The following is a 1,077-nucleotide window of genomic DNA, read 5'->3' as shown; positions in this document are numbered from 1 at the left end:
TTTGCAAGATCATAATACCGAGATTGAGTCGCTTGAAGAGGGAAATGAGCTCGAGGAGCCAAGAGGGGCACGGATTTTATCAGATGCTACTAAGTTGATGGTGGCGAAATTGATCGATGGTTACCTTGCTGAAATCGCGAAGGATCGTAACTTACCATCAGTAAGGTTCATTGATCTTGCGGAAATGGTATCTGGCATCGCTCGGCCTTCGCACGATGGGCTCTATCGAGCTATAGACATGTATCTGAAGGTATCAGCTCCTTAACTTAGCTTGATATTGTTCAAAGTTTTCGACTTTGCATTTGTTACGACTTAGTCATAGACGCATCATAAGTTATGTTTAATTTTTGACACGACTTAACCGTTCCCCCTTGCTCAAACCGTATGCACTCGATACAGGAACATCCAGGGATCAGCAAGAGTGACAAGAAGAGAATCTGCAAACTGATAGACTGCAAGAAGCTATCTGCTGATGCCTGCATTCATGCAGTACAAAACGAACGGCTCCCTCTACGTATGGTTGTGCAGGTATTATTTTTCGAGCAAGTCAGGGCGTCGGCGTCATCAGGCAGCAGCACTCCCGACCTACCTAAAGGGATCAAGGATCTAACGAGCGGGTCACACGGCAGCTCAAGATCTGCCACGACGAATCCTGAGGAAGACTGGGATGCAGTAGCCATGGCTGAGGAGCTGAAGGCCCTCAAAGGGGAGCTGGCTTCCTTAAGGGTTGCTAATGGTAGAGGAGGTAGTGAGAGGAATGGAGTTGGTAAAAATGGTATTGACAAAGCAGCTCTTAGTAAAATGAAGGGCATGCTGAAGTCAAAGAAGCTTTTCACTAAGCTATGGTCAAGTAAAGGAGGAGGATATGGCGAAAACAGCAGCTCGGATTCGTCGGAGAGCCTCGGGTCTGCTAATCAGGAGGAAGCGAAGTCAACGCCTTCGAGAAACAGAAGGTACTCAGTTTCTTAGAAGTTCCATTTTTGGTGGTTTAGATTCAAACAGGTCTTTTGTGTTTTAGATGAGTGTCCCTTAATAACTAAAATGAGCAAGAACGAAGTATATATATATATATATATA

General features: G+C 45.1%; 1 protein-coding gene across 1 annotated transcript; it reads left to right on the top strand.

Moving 5' to 3' along the window:
• Window positions 1–7: 7 nt before the first annotated feature.
• On the top strand, window positions 8–1,058 carry LOC111786931 (BTB/POZ domain-containing protein NPY2-like). Its single transcript, XM_023667123.1, has 2 exons — window positions 8–250; window positions 400–1,058. Exons 1-2 carry the CDS (start codon window positions 98–100, stop codon window positions 967–969), a joined length of 723 nt encoding a protein of 240 aa, XP_023522891.1. The 5' UTR covers window positions 8–97; the 3' UTR covers window positions 970–1,058.
• Window positions 1,059–1,077: the final 19 nt, after the last annotated feature.

The sequence above is a fragment of the Cucurbita pepo genome, unplaced genomic scaffold, assembly GCF_002806865.2.
Source record: "Cucurbita pepo subsp. pepo cultivar mu-cu-16 unplaced genomic scaffold, ASM280686v2 Cp4.1_scaffold003500, whole genome shotgun sequence".
Taxonomy (NCBI): domain Eukaryota; kingdom Viridiplantae; phylum Streptophyta; class Magnoliopsida; order Cucurbitales; family Cucurbitaceae; genus Cucurbita; species Cucurbita pepo.
Note: the sequence above shows the minus strand (reverse complement) of the source record. Positions and strands in the feature narration are given on the sequence as shown.